Source organism: Petaurus breviceps, unplaced genomic scaffold (genome assembly GCF_028583685.1).
Source record: "Petaurus breviceps papuanus isolate PSGF00001 unplaced genomic scaffold, PetGlider_PUasm1.0 138, whole genome shotgun sequence".
NCBI lineage: Eukaryota > Metazoa > Chordata > Mammalia > Diprotodontia > Petauridae > Petaurus > Petaurus breviceps.
The window spans coordinates 2,346,508-2,358,856 of record NW_027185694.1 but is presented as its reverse complement, the minus strand read 5'-3'; the positions used below and the strand labels follow the sequence as shown (position 1 = coordinate 2,358,856).

Sequence of the window (12,349 nt, the reverse complement as noted above, 5' to 3'; positions counted from 1 at the left end):
GATACAGAGGACCTCCAGTGAAGAGCAGCAAACTTCACTTTCATCTAAGGCCTTCCATCTCCTCCTACAACTGTTACTGCAGTGAAGAGAAAGAGGAAAATCAGTGAAGAGAAGACTTCCATCTTCTGCTGCACAGCTCTTTGCCTAAACTCCAGTCTTCAGAGGAACAGCAGAGAAAGGGGCCTCCCAGCTGATGATCATCTTATATTCCATTCATCTCCCAGTCCAATGCGGGAGTCTCCTGAGGAGTGGTGACTTGTGATTCTATGAAGAACCATCTCACACCTAGTGAACCCTAAACATCCCAGTGATTCTGAACCCCTGTAGGTCATCGTCCAAACCTCATCCCCTACCAACCAAGTCCTTATTCTTAGTCCTCTAAACCCTCCCACCCTGAAGTTCCTTTGGTAAAGATACAATTCAAGTTTTTCTATTCTGCTCATTACTTTTGCTATACGGGACACAGATTCTGTTCTCTTAATTCTCGTTTCTCTTTTAAACTACTCAGGAATAGCATGTTGTGGCTCCATGTTCTCCTGATGTTACACAGGGTCGTCTCTTCACGTGTAGGGGATCACTTCATTTTGCAGTATTTATTCATAGATGTTTGAACTTGTTTACTAAGTCTGGAGGCCATAATTCCTTCCATTGTTACTGTTTTTCCTGTTGACTTATCTGTTTACATATGCAACATCTTCCTAAAATCTTGAGTACTTTCAAGTCTCTGCCCCCCATCCTTTTATTTTCCTCATCACTCACTTTCTGACTTCCTCTGGTGGTGGTTTTCTTGTGGGCTAGAAAATGAATCCTCCCACATCAGGCAATTCACAATTAACCCACCACGGTGTGTGCCCTAAATTGTAGGTGGTCAAACTGGCCCCAGCTGGATGCTGAGTTCCTTCTCTCAGGCTTGGTGAAGAACTATAGTGGCTCATGTTGGTGATGGTCTGTCCTGTTAATCTGTTCCACTCTCTCTTTCTCAATTCTCTCATCAGGCACCAGCAGATCACAGCCTGACTTTCCAGGCACTGGTAGTACACAGTTCAATCTTGTAATTCTTTACTTCCTAGCCCACAGATTCTAAGACCCAGGGACACTGGTCCTCTTGCTGTTCCTCACCCGTCTCATAACTGTGTACCTTTTCAATGTCTGTCTGGAATGCTCTTTGTCCTCACCTCTGCTTCCTGCAATTTTTTACTTCCTTTAAGACTCAGCTCAAACCTTTTTTCCAAGGGGCTTTTTCTGGTCTTTACTTCCTCCACCTTCAGCCAGAGCCTTCCCTCTGGGATTACCTATTTGTACTGTACATGTCTCGTATGTACATAGCAGCTCACATGTTGTGTCCTCCCTTAAAATGATGTTCCTCAGAACAGAGACCCTACTCCTTTTACTTTATTTACACTATCAGCACTTATAGTGCCTGGCACATGGTAAACACCTTGTAAATGCTTGTTAATTGGTTGAAGCAAATAGGTGGTAATGACCTCTTTCACCTACCTTAAATTTCACATAAAACTTCGCTTCATAATTCTCAAATGAATTTATCACAGAATATTGTGTAGCATACTGCTTTGTGCTGGTTTCTTATCATCAGATTATATGCCCCTTGAGGAATAAGATTCTGTCTTTATGTGATTTTTGTACTTTCCTCAGCACCTAAGCAGAGTGCTCTCAGTAAATAATGCTTTTCACTAGAAGTCCAGTATATTATGGAATATCTTACATTTTTCCCCTGAGTTTACTGCTATGACATTATAAGCAAGGCCAGAACAAATACTTGTGTTTTAAGACTAGATTAATAGGAGATAAATAAATTTCTCTACTTATAAATACAACACATTTGCTAGCATCTATTTCATGCTGGGCTTACACCACTTCCTATATTAAAAATAATGTGGTTTTTTTGGTTTGACTTAAAAACCACAGTGTGTGATAAAATTACCCTCTGTACACATTAGCCAAAAGTTAAACACTATCAAGGTGGTATATAAGAAAATTTTTTGTTAGTTCTACTCTAAAACTAGCTATTTTAGTATGTTCTATCTTAAGACAACTTGAGGAAACTGATAATTGATAGATGAAACATTTAACAATTGTTTTGGGCTAATGTAACATATCTGAATATGAAAAAACAAACATATCTCAAAATTACATTTTATAAACACATTATTCATTTTATTTAATGATGCTTATATAAGAGGGCAGATCAAAGAATTATAGAAAATACTACTATGTATGAAAACATTCTGTTTTTAAATAAGCATTAAAATTATTTAAATACTTTAAAATCAGTTTTTGCTAATATGGAAAATGATTTTTTAAAATGAAATAGTTCATATGGAAAAAAATTAATATTTTTGGGAAATCCAAGAGAGTATTTAAAATAAAATCACAGAAGAAACTAAAAAGACCAAGACTTGCAGCACTGAATGTTTAACTCACATAAAACAATGCATACCTATGTTTGCTTCCGACTGAAAGTCTTTCAGCGACACTGTGAGTGGTTTGTCTTTCCCCTGATGAGTCTTTCTCTTTTCTTTTTTATTCATGCCTTTTGATTGAGGTGAAGCATTTTCAACGTTTTCATATTCCTGAGATGGATTAAGCACAAAAATAACTGCACTGATTTTACTTTTCAAATTCACTTCATCAATTTTTAATTAGAATATCACTAAAGTCTTATGGTTCTTAAGAGAAAGAAAAGTACTATAAGATAAATTTTACCTTGGGCTTAACTAACTGAAGACTGACTTTCCTTACTCCAATACCTGATGATGTTGTTATTTTTTTTTTCAATACATTGGTTGGGAAAAAATATATCCTCCAAAATCACAAAGGTATCTGGCATAAAAGAATACCAGGTTGACAGCCTGAATCATTCACTGATTTCTTCAGAGAAGAAATTTGCATAATGACTATAATAATGTAAAGAAAAACAATTTCAAAAGAGTACTGGTCTCTGATCAATATAATAACCAATCATGACTTCAGAAGGCTAATGATGATGAAACATACCATTCATCTTCTGGAAGAAATGTGATGGACAAGAAGCACAGAATGAGACATACAATATCTTTTTTTTTAAAGGCAATTTAGGTTAAATGACTTGCCCAGGGTCACAAGTGTCTGAGGTCAAATTTGAACTCGTATCCTTTTGACTCCAGGGCTGGTGTTCTATTCACTGTGTCACCTAGCTACCCCAAGACATGCATTATCAAACATCACTTAGCCTGACTTGTTATGGGTAAAAGCTCCTTTTGGGGGAGATGGGTAAATTAATGGGTAGTGACAGAGATGCACAAAAAAATATAGGGAAGAGCATCAATAAAACACTAAAAACACAAACAAGAACAGTAAAAGAAGTTTGGAGGCGACCACCAAAAAGACAGTTTCATCACAACCTCATATTTAACAAACACTATTTAAAAGCCTCAAACCGTGTTCACAAAACTTCTGTTTCTTATACAATCCTTGTTTCTCACGGCATGTAGAAAAGTGCATGTTTGTGGATACTTACTAAGTTTTTAATAAAAAAGAAGTTTAAATTTAAAAATAAAATAAAACCAAAAAATCAAGGAAGGCCTCCAACATGCCAGGCAGACACTTTGTGGTAAACTCAAGGAAGGCTATGGAGAAGACACACAGGATGAGTAAGCATAGACGCACTGTGATCTGTACTGTGTAAGGGAACATACAGACCAATAAGATGTAGATGCATTTTTATAGTAAGTTCTATGAAATTAACGGCTGAATCTTTTGAACTAGTTGTTGCTTAAACAGCTGCCTTCCTTACGTCATCTTAGCAATCAAAATTCACTGTCATCAATAAATGAGCCCCTTACTATAAATACTATAAACACTGAATTTGAATACTGGGTCTACAGTTCTATCATAAAAATTACTTAGGAAGACCATATTTTATAAATTCGTTTACTCACTAGTATATTAAATATACACACACACACACATAAACATACATACACATACAACACAGCTAAAGCTTCAGTTTTAGGGTTTAGTTATTCATCTAAAAGTAAAAATCAATATTCTATCATATTCTATTTCTTAATTGGAGTCAGAAGCTTTTCAGGGAAACCTGAGTCTATTTAAGTAATTAAGTCAGTATAGTGGCTTATTAGTGTTATTTTAGCAAATGTTTCATAGATCTGAATATCAAAGTCACAAAAAGCATTACAGTAAAGACATTTAGTAGGACAACAAAGGACAGAAAAATTAAAGTAGAAATATTTTTTTAACAAATTTCATTTTTACTACTGGTTTTAACCTTTTCCTCTAAAATGCCAAAGAGAAAAATCATCTATATCGAATTTCACTTCCTTTCTTTTCCTAGTCTTGGATACAAGGATGAATGGACAGTTAAATGAATTTTTAAAAAAAAGCAAGTAAGAAGGAGAGCAAGCAGCAAAGGCAATGGATAAGAAGCCCCCCTTTAGGAGGTTAGCCTGTATTCAAAGAAAAACTTAGAAAGGTTAACTTCAAAAAAGTCTAGAAAAATTAAGTCAATTTAATATGAGAAATGTACTTTTTTTTCCTAGTTTAAACAAAGCTGATCAGTAATAATCTTTTTTTAACTACTTCTGCACACACCAAAAGCTTCTTCAAAAAAAAATTGCTCTAAGAAGCATGTCTACACAGTGTCTAATGTTAAACATCAGTGACAGTTATAAATCCTGAGCCCCAAAGGCAAAAAATGTCAGAAATGGTTTCTTTTGCCCTTTGTTAATTGCAAATTAAAGGGCTCACCAGCAGAGATGGGTCCACTCTTTTCTGAAGTCCCTATATTGAAACAGAATGTCCAACACTTTGTATCTTTGTTTAAAAATGCAGACAAAAAGTTTTTTTAATGTACATTATTTACTTTTTTCATTTAAAAATAACAGCATTGAAAGAAACAGACAATGCTCAATTTATCCTTTCATTCTCTCTAAAAATGTTAGGAGGAATGAGAACATCTACAACAGTTTGCTATAAAAGAATTTACTCGAAATTTTAAAGTTCAACTTAAGATTTGAGAATCTGATGGTCAAAGCTTTAATATTAGGCAAACATTTCTAAAATCTGCAGCTGAATGAATGTAAATACCTTTTTGTGTTCTTCGTATTCTAGTTTGCTTAGCAACAATGCCTTTTCAAGATCAGCTTCAAACATTTCAGATGTCAACTGAAGGTAAGGAAAGAGAGACTTATGATTAAGTCAAAAGTCAATAGTAACAGCATAAATCGTACAATACATCCAATGTACATGTACAATATACAATGTTGTGTACAATGTAACAAATGCCCAGGTAAATTCAACATTTATTCAATGCTTACAATTTGCATGGCACTATAATAATTGTGTAAAAAAAGGTAAATGTGTGCTAGAAGCAAATAGGTTAAGCATAATAAGGGGAGAAAAAAACAGAGAACAGAGGAGAATTCTCCCAAGAGGATTATACTAATTAATAAATGTGACTAAAATACAAGTAGTTTTATTTTATCAAAGAAAACTGATCAAGGAAAAAAAATCTTCCAGATTTGGTATGTGCTTTCCCCCCCTTGGCTATCAATAATCTGCTATATAGTCCTGACCTCATTATTAAATTTAAAACAATAAACCAGGAAGCCTAAAAATAAGCCCTTTGTTCAAGGCAAGGATGATTAAGTTATATGACACAGGCAGAGGGGAAAACAATCTGCCTCTGGCTTAATTAATCTGTGCCTGGGCAGGTCATTTCACTTCTCTCAGTTTGTTTCCTCACCTGAATGAAATGACCTCTCACAACTCTCCTGGCTCTAAATTATGATACTATTAAACTATTACGTAGTTTATTATTTCAAAAGATCTGCAATTTAATAATTGTGGATATTTTATCTACATATACAGATCACAACTCCACCACATCCTAATATTGTCTTTGGCCATTTACTAAAGGAAAAAAAATAAATCAGTAATCACCCTGTTGGTGATAACCCCATGACAAATAGGTATCATTCTAGTTACATCCTAGTTAAGTACAGAAATCCTCAAGCAACAGGCACATATCTGTGGGACTGTATTTTCTAGAAACTCTAATTTACTAGCATAGTCTTTGACAATGAGTCAAAGCCTTTTACACCCATGACAAGACATAAGAGTAAGATCGTAATGGAGAATATAATGCACTGCTTCAAATAATTCAAGAGAGGAGTTTTTATCATACTGAACAATTATATTGTCCGAGGTATTTATCACAGGCACATAAATTTTTAGGGAACATATTTAATACTGGAAGTGATTCTCTCATACTACCTCTAGATTTCCTTACTACTCACTATCTTGACTTTTTATACTCTCTCTACCAAAACCCTGTGTGGTAATCCCAACTCTTCTACTGATTATCTGTGTAGCTTTGGGCAAGTTCCAACCTCTGGACCTTAGTTTTCTTATCCCTAAAATGAGAAGTTTGGACCAGATGATTTCTAGTGCCCCTTTGCAGCTCTATCACCTGTGATTAACTTACTTGCCAAACTTGCCAAACATTTTTCTACAATTCTTTAAGGATTTCAAAGTAACTTTTTCACAAGAACCTTGTGAAGTAGGGAATGTAACAATGGTCACCACCATTTACAAAACAACTGAGACTCAGAGAGTTAAAATTATCTACCCACGATTACATAGCTTTATAAAATGCCAGTCAGGATCTGAATCTAGTTCTCCTGACTCCATGCTAAGCACTTCCACCACTCCATCATAGTTGCCTCCTTTATAAAGCCTTCCATATCATAGCAGATTTCTGGGTATATACTGCCTCATTACCCTTAACTCCAGAAATTAACTTTCTCTCATAACAAAGAAAAATTTAAACAAAACTAATCCATATATTCTGACAACATATGCAATGTTCTGTCCTCCTTATTCCTTGCCTCTGAGGAAAGGAGAGAGATGTTTTATTAATTGTTCTCTCTGAACCAATATCAGATTGTATAATTACTCAGTTTGGTTTCTTTCTAGTGTTTTTTTTTCCATTTCTATTACTTTAGTCATTGTGTATTTGAGTTTTGCTTCTATTTTCCTGTTAGCAGTTCACATAGAACTTTCCTCATTTCTTTAAAATTCTTCTTATTCGTTGTTTTATATTGTATACTGTTTTACACTGTATACATTGTTTTATACTGTATAAATAGTCCATAACAGTTTGTTTTATTCCCAAATTAGTAGGCACCTACTGTTTCCAGTTCTTTGCTACCACAAAAGTGTTATGAATATTGTGGCAAAATGGATCTTTCCTTCTGTTTTAATATTCTTTGGGTACATATTCACTAGTGAACAAATTGCTGGGTGAAAGAGTATGAACCCTTTGTGATTTTTCTTAAAATAGTTCCAAACTTTTTCTGCAAAATAATTAGCCCAATTTTTGCTCCAGCAGTATATTAATATATATTCCCATAACCCTTCCAACATTATTTCTGGTTCTTTCCAGCTTTGCCAATTTGCTGTTTGTGAGGTTAAACTTGAGGTTTTTTTTTTTTTTTTAGAGCAATCAGGGTTAAGTAACTTGCTCAAGGTTACATGGCCAGTTATGTCTGGGTGTGGTGCTAAGTATCTGAGCCTGGATTTGATCCCCAGGTCATCCTCACACTGGAGCCGGTACTCTTACTCACTGAGCCACCTAGCCACCCCTGAGCAATTGGGGTTAAGTAACTTGCTCAAGGTTACACGGCCAGGTGTTTTTGGGTGGGTGCTAAGTATCTGAGCCTGGATTTGATCCCTAGGTCATCCCGACACTGGAGCCGGTGCTCTTACTCGCTGTACTACCTGGCCTCTCCCTTGAGGACTGTTTTAATGTCTATTTCTTATTATTAGGGATTTGGAGGATGTTTTCATAAAGTCATTAATAATTTGCAACCATTCTTTTGAGAATTGCTCATATCCTTTGACCTCTTTTTCAATGGCTCTTAATCTTCTATATCTGTGCCAGTATTTCAGATACCAGACTTATTACTGATACTTAATGCAAAGATTCAAAACCCCTATTTCAGTTGATAATTTGTCTCATTCTATCTTTATTGCTTATGTTAATATTTTTTTTAAAAAAACCTTTTTAAACAACTAAAACTATCTACTTTGTATTTTATGCAAAATTTTATTACCCCAATTGGTTACAAATTCTACCCCAAGCTATAGTTATAAGTTACCTCTTCTTGAGTTCTCTACTAAAAAAAATAGGATATAACCATTATTCAGGTTGTACACACTTGTGAGGCTTGTTATATGATACATGGTCTAAGATGCTGGTCTAAACCTAATTTCTGTTAAACTGCTTTTAGTTTTCCTAGCAGCTTCTGTCAAACAGGGTTTTCTGGTTCTATACCCTCCCTCCACCCAAAAATTAAATATTCTTAGGTTTATCAAGCACTAGACTTCTATTCTTAATTGTTTCTGGTTCTTATTTATCTAGTCTGCTCCACTGATCTACTTTTCTATTTTTAAACTAGTACCAAATAGCTTTGATTACAGCTTCAAAATTATCCCTTTCTCATTCCTCATTATCATTGATAATTCACAGCATTTAACACTGCTGATGTATATAATTAAAACTTCTTGGGGCAGCTAGGTGGCGCAGTGAGTAAAGCACCAGCCCCGGAGTCAGGAGGACCTGAGTTCAGTTCCGGCCTCAGGCACTTAACACCCACACAAAAAACACTAGCCGTGTAACCTTGGGCAAGTTACTTAACCGCAATTGCCCTCCAAAAGGAAGAAAAAAAAAACCTGCTTCCACTCATGCATTTAGATATGGGGAAATATTGGGAATTTGAGAAATTCTTGAGGGAGGCCTTTTTTTATACATCTTTTGCTTACATTACATAAATTATATATGGTAGAAGAATGGTATTTATACAATTTGAAGTTTCTTTAGGGATCATTGTACTTTATAACAGGATCTGTTAGGTAATAATTCTGATCTAGTTATTTTAGATATTAGATATAATGTACAATTTTACAACTGTATGCTTTGATTGATGCTCCCTCTGTTCAATGATTTGTAAAATCTGTTCATTTTAGTATGTCAATTCAGGGACAAGAAAGACTATCATGACAAGGTTTCTAAGGAAATTTAAGTAGTCACTTTCTCAAACCTTTTGAAGATACCATTTCCTTCACAAATATTAACCCAATTGCAGTAATTCATACTCTAACATGAATCTTTACTATATTCAAAGTTTTAAGGAAGGTAATTTAACAAGATGTGAGCCCTGCAAAACAGGCCTAATATGCTCCTGTTAGTGCTAAAGCACTTCTGTTTAATATGTCTACTGGAAAATAACACTTATAGTACTGACTGTCTTAAAAATTACAAAGATGCATTCCATCAGGGTGGAGCCAAGATGGTGGAGTAAAAGCACTAACTTGGCATGAACTCCCACTCCAATCCCTTCTAACACTTGTAAAAAAAAAATGACTCTAAACAAATTTTAGAGCTACAGAACCCACAAAGTGACAGACAGAAACAAATCTCCCACTGAAGGTAGCTTGGCAGGCCGACAGGAAGGGTCTATCACACCAGACTGGAAGCTGAGCACAGTCCCACGTGAGCCACAGGCTCGACCAGCATCCCAGAGCAGACTTCAGGAGAATGAATCACCAGCAGCTGTGGTGGTTTCCAGACTTCTCAACCCATAAACGTCAAAGAGAAAGTAAAAGGTCAGTGGGAAACTCTATGGGAACAAGGGGACGGAAGAGGGCGGTCTAGCCCCTGCCCCCAGGGCAAGAAGTGGCAGAGTTGCAGTGGCTGCAATTGCTGCCACATGGCTGTCTCCAGAACTCCTGGCCTACATATCATGGGGGGGGGGGGGGAGGAGGCAAGCAACCATTCAGAGGGTAATTGCTCTTGCTTTAACCTGCTTGGATCTGGATCAAGGTCTTGGGTGGTGGTTCTGGGGTGTGTGGCCAGTATGCCTGAGCTTGTGGGGGCTGTAGAGAGGGCACCCTCCTAATAGCTCTGGAAGCTGTGAAAACCCCAGTGACAAAGCTCTCTCCATTCTGGAAGCAGAGCTCTACAGTGGCAAAGAGCTCAAAAGCCAAGTAATCGACTGGCAAGATGAGCAAGCAGAGGAAATGCAATCAGACCATAGATTCCTTTTCCATGGACAAAAAGGATCAAAGCATGGAACAAGAGGAAGACAACAAAGTCAGAATTCCTGCAGCAAAAGCTTTCAAGAAAAATATGAATTGGTTACAGGCCATGGAGTAGCTCAAGAAGGATTCTGAAAATCAAGTAAGAGAAGTGGAGGAAAAATTGGGAAGAGAAATGAGAATGATGCAAGAAAATCATGAAAAGCAAGTCAACAGCCTGCTAAAGGACACCCCCCCCAAAAAAAAACACTGAAGAAAATAACTGCTTAAAAAAATAAGACTAGGGGCGGCCAGGTGGCTCAGCAAGTAAGAGCACTGGCCCTAGAGTTGGGATGACCTGGGATCGAATCCGGGCTCAGATACTTAGCACCACACCCAGAAATAACTGGCCATGTAACCTTGAGCAAGTTACTTAACCCCGATTGCTTTAAAAAAAAAAAAAAGAAATTATCAAACAAAACTGACCTGATATTTTAGAACCAGAGGGCAAAATAGAAATAGAAAGAATTCACAGATCGCCTCTTGAAAAAGATTCCCCCCCCAAATGACAAAGATGGGAAAAGCAGTTGAATGACCCAAGCATATATGGGGTAATACATGCAAAAAGGGGACACATTCTGAGGGTATTCAAGGGTCTGAAAGAGAAAAAGATACCTATTTTCTCAGTTCTACAAAAACTGTATGGCAATTCTATAACTATATTAAATGTATCCTTGATGAAAATATGAGGAATACAGGCTTTTACAAATTAATTTTCCACAGCAGATGTAACTCCACAATTCCTAAACTGACCAAAATGTACAAAAGACTACAAAATCCCAATGGCTGTTGCTTCTTAAAAAAAAAAAAGTATTAGACACATTATAGCAAAATGTATCTTTAAAGTCTCCCAACAATCGATCTCCGTGCATGTTAAGATTATTGAAGATTCTTTGATAAATACTACAAATAAAATGTTATTCAATCCAATGACTATAAATTATCGAGCAAGGCACAGAAGTGATGTAGGCTTATGTGGCAGCAACTACTCAACTATGGCTGCCACAATTCAGTTAACATCTAGTTTATGGTTGATATTTTTCCTACGATGTATGAAAGTATGCATTTTTTCAGATTTTTGTACTTGCCCTCTTTTCTTTGCAAAAGTAAACAAACCAATAGTTTGCTAGAAAATGTATATGTGTATAGCCATACATTTTAGTAATTAATTGCCTGTTCCCATTTTAAGACTCACCCAGTATATGAATGAAACATTCAACTGCCCTGAACACTCAGCTATTTATATCATCTTTTATGTTTTAGTGTCTGCAGACGGGCACAGGAGAGTTAAGTGTTACATTATAAATCCTAGCTATCAACTTCTTATTTTTTATTTTGCCACAAAGCTTGTTATGAGCTAATCACTACCAGTGAAAGGGGATGAATTCCATTACTAGGCTTATACTAGACTTCAAAGAAAGATGAAAAGGATCTACACGTACAAAATTACTTATAGCAGCTCTTCTCATGGCAGCCAAAAACTGGAAACTAAAGGTTAGACAATCAGAGTCAGATTTAAGATAAAGAAATTGTGGTATATTAATATAATTGAATATTATTGGGGAATGAGAAATGGCAAAATGAACTTATGTAGAGTTAAATGAGAACTAGGCAAATGATTCATGCATATGATTAACATTATAGAGAGAAACAACTTTGAAAGATCCTAACAGCGGCGGCTAGGTGGCGCAGTGAATAGAGCACCGGCCCTGGAGTCAGGAGGACCTGAGTTCAAATTAGGCCTCAGACGCTTAACACAAAAACTAGCCATGTGACCTTGGGCAAGTCACTTAACCCCAACTGCCCTCCAAAAAGAAAGGGAAAAAAAAGGATCTTACAACTCTGATCAACACAAAGATCAACCATGAGTCCAAAATAATGATGAAAGATGAAACATGCCACTCACCTTTCGAAAGAGATATGAAATTAAAATGTATAAAGAGACACACATTTTCAGACATGGCTAAGGTGGGGATTTGTTATCAAGATTAAATAGATATATACTAAGGGATTTAAAAATTTTGCTTAATGGGAGGAGTACCCAGAGGAATAGTTTAATAAAAAGTATTTGTAAAATATTTTAGTTTAGTGAAAGCATAGGTCCAAGCACCACCCCCATATAGTAATGGATATCAAAATGGAAGGAAGAAGAATCTGGAGGGAGGTTTGCCCTAGTCTGTCCCTCCTCTGGTCT

The 12,349-nt window shown here is 36.2% G+C and overlaps 1 protein-coding gene across 7 annotated transcripts in view; it reads right to left on the bottom strand.

Annotated features, from left to right (window-relative positions):
- GKAP1 (G kinase anchoring protein 1) overlaps positions 1-12,349 on the bottom strand; it is a 65,214-nt gene that overhangs the window by 25,396 nt on the left and 27,469 nt on the right. For 5 of the 7 annotated variants that reach the window (XM_069105229.1, XM_069105224.1, XM_069105239.1 and 2 more), the window contains exons 5-6: positions 5,104-5,181; positions 2,459-2,591 (exon numbers count right to left, since the gene is read on the bottom strand). In XM_069105229.1, coding sequence (XP_068961330.1) covers positions 2,459-2,591; positions 5,104-5,181 — 211 coding nt within the window. The remainder of the gene's footprint in view (positions 1-2,458; positions 2,592-5,103; positions 5,182-12,349) is intronic. The other 2 variants (XM_069105245.1, XM_069105271.1) reach the window with 1 other exon arrangement.